General features: G+C 40.6%; 1 protein-coding gene across 1 annotated transcript in view; it reads right to left on the reverse strand.

The window, feature by feature from the left end:
• Positions 1-905: 905 nt before the first annotated feature.
• Positions 906-15,599, reverse strand: part of LOC124798805 (monocarboxylate transporter 1-like) — a 47,489-nt gene continuing 32,795 nt past the window's right edge. The window contains exons 4-6 of the mRNA XM_047262335.1: positions 7,619-7,930; positions 3,539-3,730; positions 906-1,030 (exon numbers count right to left, since the gene is read on the reverse strand). Of these exons, the coding sequence (XP_047118291.1) occupies positions 906-1,030; positions 3,539-3,730; positions 7,619-7,930 (629 nt within the window). The remainder of the gene's footprint in view (positions 1,031-3,538; positions 3,731-7,618; positions 7,931-15,599) is intronic.

Below are 15,599 nucleotides of genomic sequence, written 5' to 3' on the forward strand. Positions count from 1 at the left end.
ACAAATGAGAAAAATCTAGCTTAGTTCTGATACTAAGTACAACAGTGTATTGTAGCGTGGGTTTGTACAGTGATGTACTCCAGAATTATAAATTTCTACGTCTATGGTGTAACAGTGCAGCATAGTACAATAGATCAGTAGCATGTGCCTTCTGGATTCCCGATGAACATATTTCTGTCGCGCCAGATGACCGAAGGGTAGTGTGTAGCATTTTTAAAAATTGTTATGCATGAAGATATCTTGTGTAGATATTTGTCACTTAAACACCTCAATGCTTCGTTATACTATCACATTTGAAATTACGTTAAAATATTACGTGCTATATTCACGCCAACTCATATGCAACATTTGGTCTGTTCTCGTATCTAGATAGCAGACTAAAAGAAAATAGCGAATAAACGTAGACATGTGACAGCAATGTGACTCTATCGTTCAATAGATTCTTTATATTATGGAGCGTGAAAATCCAGATACATGGATTACAAAGTTGTGAAAGAAGTATTTATTAGTAAGGAAACACTTTTTTTCTGCTGGCATTAGCTCCATTTCCATTTTATATAGTATCATCTCACTGACGAAAGAGACTCATTTTGCTAAGAGCTCTGTTTCCATATTTTACAGTTTCACAGGTCTTCGAGGACTCAACAAGTATTTATTATGTACGTGGTCACATTACCACGTTGTCCCACAACTCATATTCCGTCGTAGATACTGAGAAATCAGTATTTTTAGTACAACTTAACAATAGTCGAAACGGCACCCTGTTTATAGCTTCACTGCAGTATGAGATTTCACATAGATATCCACGTGCAAGAAAGCTTCTTATATAAGATTCCTCTTCGGATGCTGAGAGAAACACCATCCTTCTTCGTATGGCCCTCTTCATTGTTAACTTAAGTGTTGAGTCATCTCTTTCGGCGGCACCAATGCACCGAGCCCTCTATGAGCCAAGATACCATGGCGACGAGCAACAACACAGTCAGCAGGTGAATACACAGAGGGTAGTCTCCTGTCGCGTCACGGACGTAACCTGAAAATGGAAGACAAGTAAAGAATGTGATAACGACTCCATTTTACTTCTGAGAAAACAGAACTAACCACATAGTTCACATAAACAATTTCTATAACACTTGAGCGCAACGAAGTCATCTGAGTCCCTTTAAAAATAGAGTGTTGCTTCAGTCTTCATTTGCATCGGGACCGACCTACTTCTTACAGAAAACTAGGAAAATTGAAAAATTAAATTAGTTACGTAAAATTAGTTATTTCAAATAAGAATGAAGGTGGACTGGACGTCGCAGGCGTCATCAAAATGTAAGGCAGAAATTGCTTACAGGGTCTTCGCTGTCGTTATGAAGTTTATTGGCGAGGACCGACTGGATCGCGTCGAATACGCAGATACCATCTTCTTCGAGTGGCCGGTTTCTATAGCATCCAATCCACCTTTCGACCGCCAGAATGTCCCAGAGAGCATCAAATGGAATTCCTTTTAATTTTGCCCATATAAATGCAAATCTCTTCGCAGCCCAACAGTAATATCTGACTTCTTCTACTCATACCATTCATGCATTGTCACATGCTTAACAGATTTTCTTCATTTACGCCATTTCCAGGTATTAATGCCCAAAGAGTGGATGCTCCTAGACTATTATTGCTTAAGAATATATGGAAAACAAAAAATGTGTAATCGCAAATTTATTTCATTTTGTGAGAGGTTTCGATCATTATGACCATTATCAGATTTATCTGTCTCCTTAAACTCAAATTTGTAGCTAAGACTACTGTCGTCGCATAATATAAGAATATGATAACATCGAAATAAACACTCGTGGTTTGTGAAGTAGAGCCGTTATTAACACACTGTCAGCCACGCGTCTTTCGCTACGTTTTTCTTGTATACAGTTCTGATAATTTTTTCTGTAAATGTGTCCATTCATCGCATAGTTTGAATAGCTTATCATCACCGTTGTCAGTTCTCCTAGCAGGAAAACATGCGTTTACCAAAAACTGGAAACTTTTTGAATCAACAACGCTGTGTTCACCTTTGTTCTAAACTCCAAGGCTCATAAATTGTCCAAAAAACTTCTACATCTCGACGATTCGACAACGGAATGACATCTACTGAAAATTCGTGCCTGAAAGAAAACTTCATTTTTGGTAATAGAATAGGTAAACCATGAAAATGAAGTTGTAAAAATACAGACATTATAAAATAAATGTATGAAATAATAATAGTACAGCACCAATTCTAATGATAACATTATAACTTTATTACTATAATATTAATATTACTCCCAGCTTTACAATGTATTTACATTTTCCAGTAACACAAGATCGTACATTGTCTTAGATATTTCTTCTTGTACTTAATGTCTGAATCTTTGGTAGCCATGTGGTCGGTGGGCACGCTCTTTTCTTACTTCCTGTTCGTACCCCTTCCACAATCCGTCGTGGCGGATACGCTTCTCATATGTACATTGCATATGACCAAATCGACAATCGAACTTGTGAAGCCCATTTTGTTACTGATCACTTCATTTGTTGCCATTTCCCGCCTGGCATTTAACTGTCCATAGATCTCATCCATAAGTTATAAAGCTTATAACAATTGTTTTGAAGGTTTTTGTTTCCTTTCTAATATGTTGCTTCCGTAAAATACCATCTAATAGCCCAATATTGAACTTTCCAGAATTTATTCTTCAATTTATTTCCTTACCTTGTTTGCTATCCTGTCTGATTTTTTACTCAAGGTATTTGGCAAGTGTTTGTTTGTTCCCCCTGATACCACATATTTTTATAAATTAATGCTGACATGAAAGCCCATTTCTTAAACTTCTCTATTAATTTCCTTCTTCATTTTGCGCCATGAGCAGCTGGTTGTCACCGAGTTGTATTAAAAAGATATAGTGGTACCACATATTCTTACATTTGTTGTTCCAGCTGTCCACTAGTTTCTCTGTATGTGCGGTTTAAGCAAAGATATACTTTGAAAGTTTCTGAGTTTATCTAATAGTATTTGTGTAAAATCGTATAATATAACCCATATGGAAAGATTCACTTTTATTCATAATTTAGCAATAATAAATCACATGACACTATAACTGAAGGTTTAATGTCTGTTACTGAATACTGGCAATGATTAACTGGTCTAGTCCTTAAAAGAAAGTATAAGTGAAATAATTATAGAGATTTATCTGGAAGACAACTTAAGAGTGAAAATTTCCAAATTTCATGGTCGTTCGGTATGCTTTGTAACTTGTTTCGTTGAACCTGAGACGTAAGAGCCAACCTAATGGTCACATAACGAAGTGGTGGATATAGCGAAGACTGGAGAAAAACATACGTAAAGTACTTAAATCAGCATTCATAACATAACCCATGCCAATTTCACTATTCCTCAGCTAATAGGAATGGCCATTGTATACCGTACAGTTTCAGAAGTAATGTCGGTTCACAAATATTTGAAAAAGAATATTGATCAGACCTATTTCCAATGTGTTTGGTCCTGTTTTCGTGTGTGTGATGAAGATTTCCTTACCTATAGCTGGTCCGATAGTGAGTAGCAGGATGCCGCAGGAGACCATATTGAAGCCTATGGCGGCCGGCAGCTTGTGCTCGGGGCACACCTCGGTGACACACAGGTTTACGTTGACGACGGCGGCGCCTCGAGAGAATCCAGACACAGCGTTCCACACGCACAGCGCCACCATGCCAGAAGACTTGGCTATCGCTGCGCAGAAGAACGGTGGCCAGTAGCAAAGCTAAGTCAGTGGCAGTGGCGCATTCTGATATAGAACTAGTGACTAAGTGCTAATATTACGTTTAACAGGAAAATAAATATAACGTGGAAGGGAATGTGATACAGTGAAAATTTCCAAAGGTAAGTAAAAACGAAATAACTTTTGGATCAAAAACAGAAGTAATGGAGATCACTTATATTAGAAACCCAATTTTTCGTTATTGCTACGAGGTTACAAACATCCCATAACGAACACAACAAACGTAAAACATTGTGCACTAAGCGTATATTTGCCCTTGATATAGAATGAAGTAAGGAAAAATACCACAGCCGAAAAACTGAAAGTACACAAGTAAGCATGGACTGTCAGTCGGTGCTGAAAGAACCACCGCTATCATCATCACCACTATCATCACCACAACAATCTGTAATACAGTTTAAAGACATGGAACGAGTCAACATGAAACAGAAGCTTCTGAAATATCTTTTCACTCTATTTTTTTCTCGATCGTATGCCGGTTGTTTCCCAACACCTGGCAACTTTCCTCTATTCCCTTCAGCCTCAGTTTTTGTCTCCTTCCCAGAAACATTAATTTGGAATCCTCAAAGTTGTCACATGTGTCTAAAGCACACTCTCGTCCTTTCAATTCTACTCGTCCTTCATTATCCGTATTCATGTTGTATAAGATAAACTTTGTCTATAGCAGTGCTCCATGTTACATTTTTCTGTCTTTGGGGCACATCTGTGTTTGGCCTCTAATAACTTTTAAAGTTCTGCCGTTATTCTACAGATTTCATTTATCTTTTTGTCGCTGTCATCTTCCACAGTCACACTACCTATCTACTTGAACTATTCTGCATTCTTGAAGTGTCTCTTTTACTCAGAGTTCCGTCACCAAACAAATTAAAGCGTTTATTTTGATCTCTTACGTTATCACAATATCCAAGTGGGATAGCGTTCGGTTATCACTAAAGAACTATACAGAACGCGAAATACATATGAAACTACAAGCCACTGTTTTTTCTTCTAGGGAACAGCTGAGTGATAAGAGACAAAGCAATAATAAATAAAAATGACCTTCTCAACGTTACCCAGTTTGGTTTAGAAAGTGGTAGCATTACTGCATAAGCCACATTAGAGAAGAAAGAAATGGGACTTGATGCACTTGAAAAGGGTGGAAAAGTCATACGTATATTTTTGAACCTCTCAAAAGTATTTAACATTCTTGACGAAGCACAACAGTGCATTGACGTTTCTTACTGTTGTAAGTACTGCTCTTTTTTATATAAATGATTTCATAGAATTTCACAACTGAGTGCACATTATCTTCCTTGATAACAGCAACTTTGTAATAATTGACACACCATCAGAGCTTGTAGTTGAAAAAGCATACAAATTTGGCCCAAGGACTGAAAATGTGATTGTTGGATAAAATGGAAAATCCAAAAAACTACTGTCAAAACTACTGTCGCTCAATCAAACTCAAAGCTAAAGCGAAGGAAAAACATTAAAAATTGTTTATCACACAGTTCTAAATTCAATCACGAAACATAAACCGTAGGCCTACATAATACCTATTTAAAAACACAGAATAGCGTTTTCTAGCAAGGAAATGAATTTCACAATAAGCTGTATTTAAATGATGCAGAATATAGTCCTACAGTAATATACTGTGAGACTTGGCAGCTATTGATAACTCATCATGTAGTGTTGCCACTCCCAATGGACTGTCCTCAATAAGCGTTATATTATTGTACTTCTGTTTGCAAGAGCTTTTAAATGCTGTTAAGAAAGGCTCTGTAAAGTAAACATGTTTCTACGTTACAGTTGATACAGAGTCAAAACAATCGCCAAGCGAAAAATTACATGCCCCTCTAATTACTGATATTTGCTGAAAGCCTCGTTTCTGTATCTCGAATCATACACAAAATAGAAGGAATAGTACACTCATGCTCATAAATTAGGGATAATGCTGATACATGGTGAAACAAGGCTCTGGTTGGCGGTTTGCGGGTTTAAGTCACCTCAGGTTATGACCATGCGGTTCATCTGACATTCAGTCGTCGCACAGTGGCGCTAGCAGAAGTCCACATACGCAGAGACGGTGCATGTCAGAGTACGGTGCAGCGAGTGAGTGTACAGACGTGCTAATGGTGACTGTGTGTTGAAAATGGCTCGAAGAACACGTATTTATGACGTTATGAGGGGTAGAATACTAGGGTGACTGGTGGCTGGTCAAACACAGTAGGTCCTAGCACGGGCCCTCCGTGTGCCGCAAAGTATGATTTCAAGATTATGGCAACGATTCCAGCAGACAGGAAACGCGTCCAGGCGCTACAGTACGGGACTTCCACAGTGTACAACACCACAAGAAGACTGATATCTCACCATCAATGCCTGTATACGACCACGGGAGTACTGCAGACAGCCTTGCACGGGACCTGGAACAATTGCCTCCAGACACACAGTCTACAGACGACTGAACAGACGTGATTTATTCGCCCGGCGACCTACAAGGTGCATTCCACTGACCCCTGGTCACGGGAGAGCCCGTAAAGCCTGGTGCCGAGAACACAGTACATGGTCATTGGAACAGTGGGGCCGGCCGCGGTGGTCTCGCGGTTCTAGGCGCGCAGTCCGGAACCGCGCGACTGCTACGGTCGCAGGTTCGAATCCTGCCTCGGGCATGGATGTGTGTGATGTCCTTAGGTTAGTTAGGTTTAAGTAGTTCTAAGTCCTAGGGGACTGATGACCACAGCTGTTAAGTCCCATAGTGCTCAGAGCCATTTTTTTGGAACAGTGGTCCCAGTTATGTTCACTGACGAGTTCAGGTACAGTCTGAACAGTGATTCTCGTCGGGTTTTCATCTGGCGTGAACCAGGAACCAGATACTAACCCCTTGATGTCCTTGAAAGGGACCTGTATGGAGGTCATGGTTTGACGGTGTGGGGTAGGATTATGATTGGTGCACGTACACCCCTGCATGTCTTTGACAGAGGAACTGTAACAGGTCAGGTGTATCGGGACGTCATTTTGCACCAGTATGTCCAACTTTTCCGGGGTGCAGTGCGTCCCACCTTCCTCCTGGTGGATGATAATGCAGGCCCCCACCGGGCTGCTATCGTGGAGGAGTACCTTGAAGCAGAAGATATCAGGCGAACAGAGTGGCCTGCCTGTTCTCCAGACCTGAACCCCATCGAGCACGTCTGGTATGCCCTCGGTCGACGTATCACTGCACGTCTTCAAACCCCTACGACACTTCAAGAGCTCCGATAGGCAATGGTGCAAGAATGGAAGGCTATACCCTAGCAGCTGCTCGACCACCTGATCCCAAGTATGCCAACCCGTTGTGCGTCCTGTGTACGCGTGCATGGTGAACGTATCCCATATTGATGTCGGGGTACATGCGCAGGAAACAGTGGCGTTTTGTAGCACATGTGTTTTGGGATGGTTTTCTCAACTTATCAGCACTACCGTGGACTTACAGATCTGTGTCGTGTGTGTTCCCTATGTGCCTGTGCTATTAGCGGCAGTTTTGTGTAGTGCCACGTTGTGTGGCACCACATTCTGCAATTATCCTTAATTAATGAGAATGAGTGTAGGTATACATGTATCGCCTTATAAACGTGCACACTAGCGTAGCCTACAGTGAAATGGCTGAGTTGCAGAAATTTCGATGTTTGGATTCAGCAATGTTCTGCTCGATACTGCTTTGAGCATCAGTAGTGACTGTTGGTTCCATGATAATATTTCGGTCACATCAGATAAAATGCAGGGTTTCGCCAGACCTTTCTGTTGATCGAAACTCTCGTAGTAGAAATACGAAAAAATTAATGTTCGTTGCTAGTGTTGTTTTTAAAAAAGTCTGGGTTGCTGACCTGAGCGGGTGAGGCCAGTGACGATCGCGCCGACGAAGAAGGTGAGTCGCGGCTTGATCTTGAAGCGGTCTGTGAAGGAAGGCACGGTGAGTCTGCCCACGAAGTCGCCGCCGGCTATCATGGTGAGGCAGAGCGCCGTGTCGGACAGGGAGAGGTGGAGGTGGCGCTGCAGGTACAAGGGCAGCAGCAGCGAGAAGTTGATGGCCGCCGCGACCATGCACGCTGTGCCAAACATCACGTTCAGGTACACCCAGTTCTGTAGCAGGTCCAGGTCCATGAAGGCGATCACACGACGCCACGCTGATTGGTGCTCTGTGAAGTCCAAGATTTAGTCTACATTTAAATGGGGATTATTCTACCAAAAAAATTACAGACGTCATTTCGGGTGGACAAAATCTTCTCCAGTCTTCACACGCGTTGAAAATGAAGTTAGTGTTGTCTAGGATTACAAGGAAAAGAAGGATAATGTCTCCAATTGATGAAATGAAAACTGAGATAATGACAAGGCATTTAGCCCCTGGAGTAAAGGGTCCTTTGAAGTTACAGCAAATACAAAAGTAAGCACTCTGAACAAAAGTTTAGGCACCCTCACGAGAAATCAGTCTAATAATTAACACCACCTTTAGCCTTGTTAAAGGCCTCAGTTAGGCAGTGAACATTCACTAGTTTCTTCATCTGAATCGACGCACTGCTGATTAGGTCCCACAGAGCTACCAAAGTGTGGGGATGTTGATTGCTACATTTCATCCGATTTTCCAGACTGCTTTAACCACTTTCTTTGGGACAGAGATGTGGTTTATTTAGTGGGTCAACCATGGTGCTGTGTTAGCCACAGTGCCAGAAGACCTGTGTTCAAGACCCAGCCTTAGTCCAAATTTTAATTCATTACTTCAGCTTTTATCCTTATCGAAGATAGTGTTGAGACTCACATGTATTCAAAAAAATGTAATTTCATCACATCAGTATATCACCTACTCCTGAGGAACAGTCAGGATTTCCCCATTACATACAAATCTGGGGAGCCGTTCCAGTATGAGACAACCTCGGTAATACTGACAATTTAAAAAGGGGAAAATCAAGATAGTCTGAGATGAGAACTGAAGTTTGGTTCGTAGAGGGCACTGGACTAGGGTATTCCGTGCAGCTGGATATTCCATAGTGCCAGAGTGGTATTGTGGATAGCACATCTACCCCCTACTTTGGAGACCTGGGTTGAAATCCCATCCTTGGACAAAGTTTTAATTCATTACTTCAGCTTATCAGAGATAAGGTTGAGGCTCAATACGTCCCCAGGAAAATGTAATGACATCAGTTTAGTAAAATTACTTATCTTTTCCATAAAAGGAAAGTATACATGCAGCTCTGTGAGAGCGACTAGTGTCATCTTTAAAGATGGGAAATCCCACAGCATGCTCGTCACCAAGATATAGACAAGAGGCCAACACTTGGATGTCGAAAATGTTGAAATACGCATCATGGTATGAAGAAGTCCACAAAAACATAAAAAAAACACTACCGGCCAGAAATACATCATCTACAGACTAAAGGTTCAACGTCTGGTAGAGGTTTCAGTGCATCTGATGAGTTGAATCACTTGGAAGGTCAGTAAACTGCCACTACACTATGCGTTCCCAGACAACGGTCTACCTTCCAAGTTTGACCCACTGAGGAACCGCAGCTCTATGTGTCAATATCAGCAAAGGCCTTTTGTTAAGTATGTGACGCTGTATGCCCGTTGCATGCAGTTCCTGTGATACACTGAGATGACAAAAGCAGTGCGATAATTATATGCAAATACACAGACGGCGGTGGCATCGCGTACAAAAAGTATATAAGGATAGTGCATTGACGGAACTGGCACTTGAACTTAGGTGATTCATATGAAAGGTTTCCAAATGGGAATCAATAGACTTTGTACGTGGAATGGTAGTTCGAGATATAGGCATGGGGAATTGCATTTGGGAAATCGTTGGGGAATTCAATATCCCGAGACCCACAGTGTCAAGTATTTGCCAAGAATATCGTATTTCAGGTATTACCTCTCACCACGGATAACGCAGTGGCCGACGAACTTCGCTCAACGACCAACAGCAGCGGCGTTTGTGTAGAGCTGTCAGTGATAACAGACAAGCAACACTGTGTGAGAAACCGCAGAAATCAATGTGGGACGTGCAACGAACGTATCCGTTAGCACAGTGAAGCGAAATTTGTCATTAATGAGCTATGGCAGCAAACGACCGACGCGAAAGTCTTTGCTAACAGCGCGACACCGCCTGCCGCACCTCTCATGGTCTTGTTACTATGTCGGTTGGACCCTAGACTATTCGTCAGATGAGTTCCGATTTCAGTTGGTAAGAGCTGCTGGTAGAGTTCGAGTGTGGAGCAGACGTCGTGAAGCCATGGATCTAAGTTGTCAACAATGCAGTTTGCAAGCTGGTGGTGACTCCATAATGGTGTTGGCTGTGTTTACATGGAATCTACTGGACCCTCTGGTCCAATTGAACCGATTATGGACTAGAAATGGTTATGTCCACCTCCTTGGAGACCATTTGCGCTGGTTATGTACTTAATGTTCTCAATGAACGATGGAATTTTTATGAATAACAGTGCACCATGTCAATGACCCACAGTTGTTCGTGATTGGTTTGAAGAACAATCTGGACAATTGGAGCGAGTGATTTGGCCACCCAAATCCCCTAGCGTGAATCCCATCAACCATTTATGAGATATAACCGAGAGGTCAGTTCGTGCCTAAAATCCTGCACAGACAACACTTTCTTAATTAGGGACGGCTACAGAGGCAGCATGGTTCAGTATTTTTGCATGGGACTTTCAACAGCTTATTGAGTCCATGCCACGTCGAGTTTCTGCACTAGGCCGGTCAAAAGGAGGTCCGACACGATGTTAGGGTGTATCCAATGACTATTCTCACCTCAGTGTGCTGCACATCATGAAACTGAATGAAGTAGACCTGTATTCAGTGAAATTCTTGTCGCATTTGAAACCAATTGACGTTGGCAAGACTGGATATCCATTTATGGTTACTGTCACGATTTCTTTACTACCAGTGTTCTTATACTGCATTACATGGCTGTCGGTCGTACACCATTCCCTGCAGACAAATTGGACAGTCCACATTTACATCTTTTACATCCATACCGTGGCAGCAGCTATGAAGTGCATGGCAGAGGGTAGTATCAATTACTATGACGTATTCCCATTCCATTCACAAATGGATTGTGGAATGAACGATCGTTTAAATGACTCTGTGCATGCTGTAAATAGCCTGATCTTGACGTCATTAGCAGTGTGGGAGCGATATCTAGGGGTTTGCAGTATTTTTATAGAGTTTCATTTAATGCCATTTCTTGCAACTTTCTAAGTAGGCTTTGATGGGATCGTTTGCAACTATCTTCAGATGTTGTTTCTTCACCATTTTTGTGACGCTCTCCTAAGGGTAAAACAAACATGTGACTTTTCGTGCTTCCCCTCTCTGTGTACGTTCAGTGTTCCCCTGTTAGTCCTATTTGATACAGGTTCCACACTCCTGAGCAGTACCCTAAGGTGTTTCACGTGAGCTGTTTGTAAGCAGTCTCCTTTGTAGGCTGGCCGTATTTCCCTAGTATTCTACTAACGTACCAGTGTCTACCATCTGCTTTATCTACGACTGAGCCTATTTGACCACTCCATTTCATATCCCTACTAATAGTTGTGCCCAGGTATTTGTTTGAGTTAACTCCATAATATTGTAGTCATAGGATACTACGTGTTTCTCGTTTTTTTTTTTTTTTAGATGAAGAATTTTACATTTCTAGCCCTTAAAAGCAAATTGCCGATTATTGCACCACTTCTAAATCCTATGATGGTCCTACTGAATATTTGTGCAGATTTTTTCAAACAGTACTTCTTTAGAGATAACCACATCAGCTGCAAAATATCTGAGTTTGCTGTTAAGATTTACTGTAAGATCACTAATATAAAATATGTATCTATCGAAGATTCTCCGTCCAAGATAACATGCTGCATCCTTACTAACAAATAATCCTCCAACCTGTTACAAATTACGCTTGGTATACCATATGACTGTACTTCAGATAATAAGTGTACGTGTGCTACTGAACAAATACTTTTGAAAATCAAGAAATACTGCATCTATGCGCCTCGATCCATGGCCTTTTGAATGTATTGTGAGAAAAGTGCTAGCTGCTTGCAAATGATGTGTTTCCGGAATCCATGCTGGTTGGCAAAGAGGAGGCCATTTTGTTCGAGTACCTGATTACTTTTTAGTTTAGTATATGTTGCAAGACTTCACAATAAGTAAATTTTAAGAAGATTTTACAGTAGTTACGCGGATCACGTGTATACTGGTGTACCTGTGCTTTCTTGCAACTGCAGGGCACGGTTTTTGATCGAGTGGTCTCCAGTAGATTACGGTTAACAGAGGGACTATCTCACCAACAAATTGAATATAGACTCTGTTAGGGATTTCATTACGCCCCTGACCTTTGTTTGATTTTAGCGATTTCAGTTGTTACTCAGCGCGCCTTACGCTTTATCTATATTCCTAAACTGGAGCAGTATTCGAAGATTTTCCTTTGTGAAGGATAATTTGAAAATTGAGTTTGTCATTTTCGCTTTTGTTTTGCTACCTTCAATTTCTACCTTCAATTTCACTTCCTGTCTTGCCCATGAGTTCTGAACACTACCTTTAATAACCATTACATCTAACCAAAACTTCTTTATCTTCTGTAAGAGATATTTCGATAATATTCACCTACGGTAGTCGTTGAAGGCTTAAGAGTTTGCCCTCTTCACAGCTAAATGCGTTTCATTCAGAATCTCCCTGTCTAAAGGCATATGACTTGCTTTGCACTTATTTTGCAGAGTCTCTGTCTTCTTTTAAAAAATAACTGTATAACATGGAATGTCCCATTATGAACGGATCTGCTAAGTACATATCTATCAAGTGCATGATCAACTATTTCCTTGAACCCAAGCCATAGTTCTTCAATGTTTCGAGTGCGTTACTGAGATCTATCCATATTACTTCTTTACCTACTCTCTTAACATATAAATCTCTCTCAATGTTTCAGTTGCATTTTGTGCTTTGGTAATCGTTGTTACTACGACTTCCTCATGTTCACTGATACCAGTTTCAATGTGGACATCATCAAAGAGGTCACTTCTAACTGTTGCACTGCGTATAAGGGTCTAGTAGCCCAGGTTTCATTGTTGGCAGATTTCCAATCACATAGTGTTGTCTGATTCCCTCCTCTACTCTTTTCTCCCTACCATCATTGTGATGTCAGACACCAAGATGGCGGAACTATGACTATTGTCCTAATTTTAAAATAGTGGGTTACTCAATAATTCAAGACGGCGGAACTACCCCAGTTATACTGAGTTGAAAATGGTAAGATGTAAAAAAATTCCACTTGTACTACCAGTAGTAATAGTAATAGTTGTTTTTGTTGTTGCTCCTGCAGAACAATGTTTTATTTTGGCAGCTGCTGGCTGAAGAACCTCACATGTTAGCCATCGCACTGACATGGGCAACACACATGAGAGGTTCTGCGCCACTATTGTGTGTGTGTGTGTGTGTGTGTGTGTGTGTGTGTGTGTGTGTGTGTGTGTGTGCAGTACAATAGGAATGCTTTTATTTTTTTATGTAATCAATTGTGGACATCCACAGGCCTCAAAGCTATTGAAATGACATGGGCAGCATATGGATAGCTGCAGACTGGCAGCAAATCCCTCCACACTGTTGGCCACTATGTTGACATGAAGCAGCACGCACTGTGATGACGGCCGCAACTGCCACAGTTTATTTACCAGCCACCATAGCTGGCAATAGCAGAGCTCGAATGTGATATGTCACCTAGAAGTTCTTGCACAGCGTGATTGCCAGACACACCTGACCCATGCATAGAGCATATGCCATAAGTCCATCCCGCTGCATGAAATGCCTGCAGCGAATGTGTGACCATTAAGTGACGCTAGGATCATATAGATCATACTGATAAGAAGTTATTTTCTATTGTCAGGAATGCGATGGCATCTCTCTGCAACACAGGAAATCAATAAAGGAATGCTGTTTCTGGCACGCAGTCAGTTCGATATATGCTGCCACAGACTGCTATTCAACGTCCTATTGATGCATGTGAATGCACTAAAGTGATGTTATTCCTAGCACACAAACATTTAGAGCTGTCTCTGAAGAGGCACAGCGCCAAGCTAACACCAGTACAGAGAAACAGTCGGAAAAGAAGTATTATAGAGCTTGACGTCACTCATTACAACACACAAGTCAGTCACTACAACACACATTGGATAAATTCGACAGAGTGCTAAGAAATCAACTCAATACAAATCACCTATCTTCCAAATAAACGAATCTGTGAAAAAAAATCACCTATGCACATCGCAAACACACAAAATGAACCGTTGCAGTAGCAAAAGAATATGTTACTTCAAAACTTTGATGTAAACTGAAGGACCCGTTTGTTAAATTCTCTAGATCAAAGTAGTGAAGTGATTGAGCTAATAATGAAACTCGATGATTAATCGCCTTCCTCTTAAACCACCACTCAGTCAGTAAAAAGCATGTGTCTTCGTAAATGTCCATAAAGATGTGAGTGATATGTGATACTATCTGAAAGGGAGCAGTAGATTCTTGCCTACCTTAAAGCTACTACAACCATAAAAATCAGTTTAATACCTTATATAAAAATATATTGTAGGTTTTCCTTTTCTCCTGTTACAGATATCTAACAATGCATTTTTGTTCATTGCTGTTGACACATTCGCTGATAGATCTAGGGGTTTTCTGACTCAAACGTGACATGTCACATTCTCCATCATCCCAAAACGTCTGTATCAGCATCAGAGAAAAACTCCGTAGACCTTTAAATGCTCTGGGATATTTAATGTTCTACATATGACAATGTCAATAGTGTGTGGTTTTCCGAAGATTTGTGTGTACATAATTATGAGAAATGCAATGACTCTAAGAAAATTATGACAAATGCAATCACTGTAAAAAGTTCCAAAGTTTATTCAGTCTCTGCAGAACACACCATTTTCTAACATTTTGACAGTAGCTGTGGTATTTAGCACATTCAGATCGTAGTTTAAATAGTCCTCTTTTTATATGGTTAAGACTATCATCAGAGCAGAGGGGAAACTATAGATGTAATTTGAATTCCTACCGTGTATTGTTTTTATGTTGAAATTACTTTAATTCTTACTGAGAAGATCATTGCTAATATAACAGCACATTTAATCAATTTCTTGAAAAATGTATTTCATTTTATATTTTAAACCTTAAAAATGGATATAATTCCAGATATTTCTTTTGGTGATTAAGGACATACGCTGAACAACATTACATCAGTATTTCCATCATTTTCAGAATAATCAATACAGGTCCTTTAAGTCATTTTTTTAGGTTAGTTAGTACTTCCAAGAACAAGTGGTAAGAACAAGCTCTTCGTCCCTGAGCAGCAGATCAGATGCTGAAGTCTGATGCATGGATGCGAAACAGTTAGTCTATACTGACAGTTGTGGTCCACTTAGAGGAGAAAATGTCAGGTCATAAAGTTTCTGACCTGTTAGTGTGAACACTGTTCCAAGCAGAGAAAAATCAGCCGCCACACTGATGTGTGTACAAATTAAGGCACCACACATAAAAATATCTGCACTGATACTCATTACAACCCCGAATATTACAGTGGATAATGAGAGTTTCTGTGTTTTTGTATAAATATGTCAGCAGGCAATATTTTGAAGCTCATTTTCATTGCTGGTCTTCCTTTATACTGTAATGTATATAGCTGAAGAAGCTTTAGAATAGATTTAATTAAATTTATTGGCTTAGATGACCCCTATGAGCCGTAGACATTGCCGGTATCTGGTGTTTTGTGTGCCTCTACGATGCATCCTACTAATTTTATGAAATGTGTGCCATAGTATTACATTAATA

This window comes from Schistocerca piceifrons, chromosome 5 (genome assembly GCF_021461385.2).
Source record: "Schistocerca piceifrons isolate TAMUIC-IGC-003096 chromosome 5, iqSchPice1.1, whole genome shotgun sequence".
NCBI lineage: Eukaryota > Metazoa > Arthropoda > Insecta > Orthoptera > Acrididae > Schistocerca > Schistocerca piceifrons.